The 2,596-nt window shown below is 42.1% G+C and overlaps 1 protein-coding gene across 1 annotated transcript; it reads left to right on the top strand.

Annotated features, from left to right (window-relative positions):
- Positions 1-1,235: 1,235 nt before the first annotated feature.
- id1 (inhibitor of DNA binding 1, HLH protein) lies at positions 1,236-2,315 on the top strand. The gene is made up of 2 exons (XM_055184796.2): positions 1,236-1,710; positions 1,825-2,315. The coding sequence occupies exons 1-2, from the start codon at positions 1,357-1,359 to the stop codon at positions 1,858-1,860; spliced, it is 390 nt and encodes a 129-aa protein (XP_055040771.1). The 5' UTR covers positions 1,236-1,356; the 3' UTR covers positions 1,861-2,315.
- Positions 2,316-2,596: the final 281 nt, after the last annotated feature.

Raw genomic sequence — 2,596 nt, 5'->3', positions numbered from 1 at the left:
TTATTTAAGTCTGCCAAATGCATAAATTAAATATAAAACGTCCAATTGCACTATTAAAAGGCAACGTTTTAAAAATGTAAATGAAATAACACAGTCCCTGGAATCTACTAAAAAAAACGTGACTCAATGGGCTATTTTTCACTTTGTCTCTCTCTTTCTGTGTCTTTACAAGAGTCTTTTGAAACGACAATGGCAGTTTGCAGGTGCGCGGAGCGGTAATCGCATCAGAGGTTTTAAGTGATAAATGAGCGCTGACCAGTTTGTTCTCAGGATTCCGCCGCGCGCAGGTGAATGGGGGAGAGCGCAGGGATGCGAGCCTGTTGTTTGTTGTTGCTATGGAGACCGCCCGCGCGGCGCCAGGCTGACAGGCGTCAAGGCTCGAATGAATGGGTGACGTCACGGCGCTGGCGCCCGGCAGTCTGCTTCGGTTTGTTTGGACAATCTGGGGGAAGAATCAGAGCAGAGCAATGCAAAGTTCTGCGAGTGCGCGCTCAAGGCGACGCGCACATGTGAAGGAATTTGGGAGTTTATGCAAGGAAACACATTTAAAGAACAATGAAGCAATCGTTGCTCAAAAATAAACATATGAAAGAAAAATCTGAACGATTGCCATTGTGGCGAGAGCTGATTGTAGAACAGGATACAACTAGGCACAATACAATTAATACAGTTTATGCAACACACCATGATTTTTTTTTAAATATTACACACAAACAGTGCGAAAAAATTGTAATGATACAGAAACAGGAGCAAAAACAGTATAAGTAGGCGTATTAAAATAAAATAATCTCGTGACATGCCCTATTGCACCACGATTTTATCATAGCGTATTTTAATACAGAACTAATACAAATATTTGATATTAAGCAACAATGTAATACCCAAAAATTGAGTTATTTCCCAGAAACAGTCCTCATATAAAGAAAGCTTGTTTCGTTTTAAAAAAAAATAATTGCCTGTTGATCACCCCCACCCCACTTGTTGATCTGTCTGCTTCTTCACCTGTGGAGTCTTGAGGCCACGGACAGCTGGATTTTCACAGATCATCCGCAAAAAACACACATTTGTTTCCATTTGTAACACCATCCCCCAAGCATATTGTAACTGCGATAACCCGAGCTCCGCTGTGATTGGTCGAGCGAACGACTATGGTGAAATCCCATTGGTCCAAGCCTACAAACACGAGCGTTTGGTGCACGCCCACAAGTCCTCACATCGCATAAATACCGAACAACTTCGCACTGGAGCATGTGGTGAACTGTCATCGCAAACTCGACGACGCGATATCCTAAAGGAGTACGAGCTTGTTGCTTCAACTTCGACTTAATTGTCACTTTTACAACAACAACGGCCAACATGAAAGTTGTGGGACCTACCTGCGCTCTGAAGAGCAAAGTCGGCGGCGAAGATGTCGTCCGGTGTCTCTCCGACCAGAGCCTGACCATCAACAAATGCAAGATTCCGCTACTGGACGAGCAGATGACCATGTTTCTTCAGGACATGAACAGCTGCTACAGCAAACTGAAAGAGCTGGTGCCCACAATACCGACCAACAAAAAAGCCAGCAAGGTGGAGATCCTCCAGCACGTTATTGATTACATCTGGGACTTGCAGGTGGAGTTGGACGAGCCTGGCAAGAGAAACCAGAACTCCGCTCCCCGCACTCCTCTCACGACTCTGAACGCGGAGCTGGCGAGCATCACAGTTGAGGTAAATATCAAATACTTGTTTGAGTTCATCTTGCACCTCCAGTTAAACTTTGTCTGATACGTTGACATGTTCAAATAACTCGACTAATGATGTCTCTTATGTTTTTCCTTGCAGAACGGATGTTCGGATGACCGGATCATGTGCCGTTAAGCTGATGCTCCAGGTTTTCTATCATCTGCTATGGAAGCATCCCGAAGAAGGTGTGCTGACGTGATGGACCAGCACCGTCGTGACGCCTTGAACTGTTGGGAGAATCCCATTTCTCCTGTTGTAGAGGAAAAAGCTTTTCAGTAGAGAGTCACAAAATACTTGGACATGCAGAGTGACCTGCTCTCTGAAATATACATAGACTGTGTTAGCTGTGGAATCCATGGCGATTATTCACTTATAGTTCATGCATTTTTTTTTGTTCAAAGTTATTTTTTTACAATGTTTAATGTTTTCATAACCTTTAGAAAAATGTTATATTTTGCTGTAAAGGTCGTTTTCTCAGATTACTGAGCGAAAGAATGTATTGTATATTACAATGACACGTGATGTGAATGATTATTGTGTTTTTTACAATGTATCTGGTGTTTTTTAATTAAAACAAGAAAATGAGATTATTTGCGACTTGCTCTGTCAATATCTTGTGTGAGAGAGAGGATGAGAGTGAAAGTTTGGTGCATCTTGGAGACAATGCAGTTTCTATGTAAATCAAAGTCTTAGTCATTCTTGAGACTTAAATTGATCTTACAAGGTTATATGCCTTAAGTAAAACATTAAGGGTTGGTTTCCCGGACAGGGCTTCTCCATGTCCCAGACTAAAATGCATGTTTGGGCTGCCTTAATTTAGCAACATATTTCACTATATCTTAATCTTAATGGCATTGTTTTGTCTCAAGAT

The sequence above is a fragment of the Misgurnus anguillicaudatus genome, chromosome 14 (genome assembly GCF_027580225.2).
Source record: "Misgurnus anguillicaudatus chromosome 14, ASM2758022v2, whole genome shotgun sequence".
Lineage (NCBI taxonomy): Eukaryota > Metazoa > Chordata > Actinopteri > Cypriniformes > Cobitidae > Misgurnus > Misgurnus anguillicaudatus.
The sequence above is the reverse complement of the archived record's forward strand: the minus strand, read 5'-3'. Positions and strand labels throughout refer to the sequence as shown.

Coding starts and splice junctions, on each gene's coding strand:
- id1 (XM_055184796.2), top strand. CDS start 1,357: ATGAAAGTTGTGGGACCTACCTGCGCTCTGAAGAGCAAAGTCGGCGGC. Junction 1,711..1,824: donor TGGCGAGCATCACAGTTGAG/GTAAATATCAAA, acceptor TTTTCCTTGCAG/AACGGATGTTCGGATGACCG.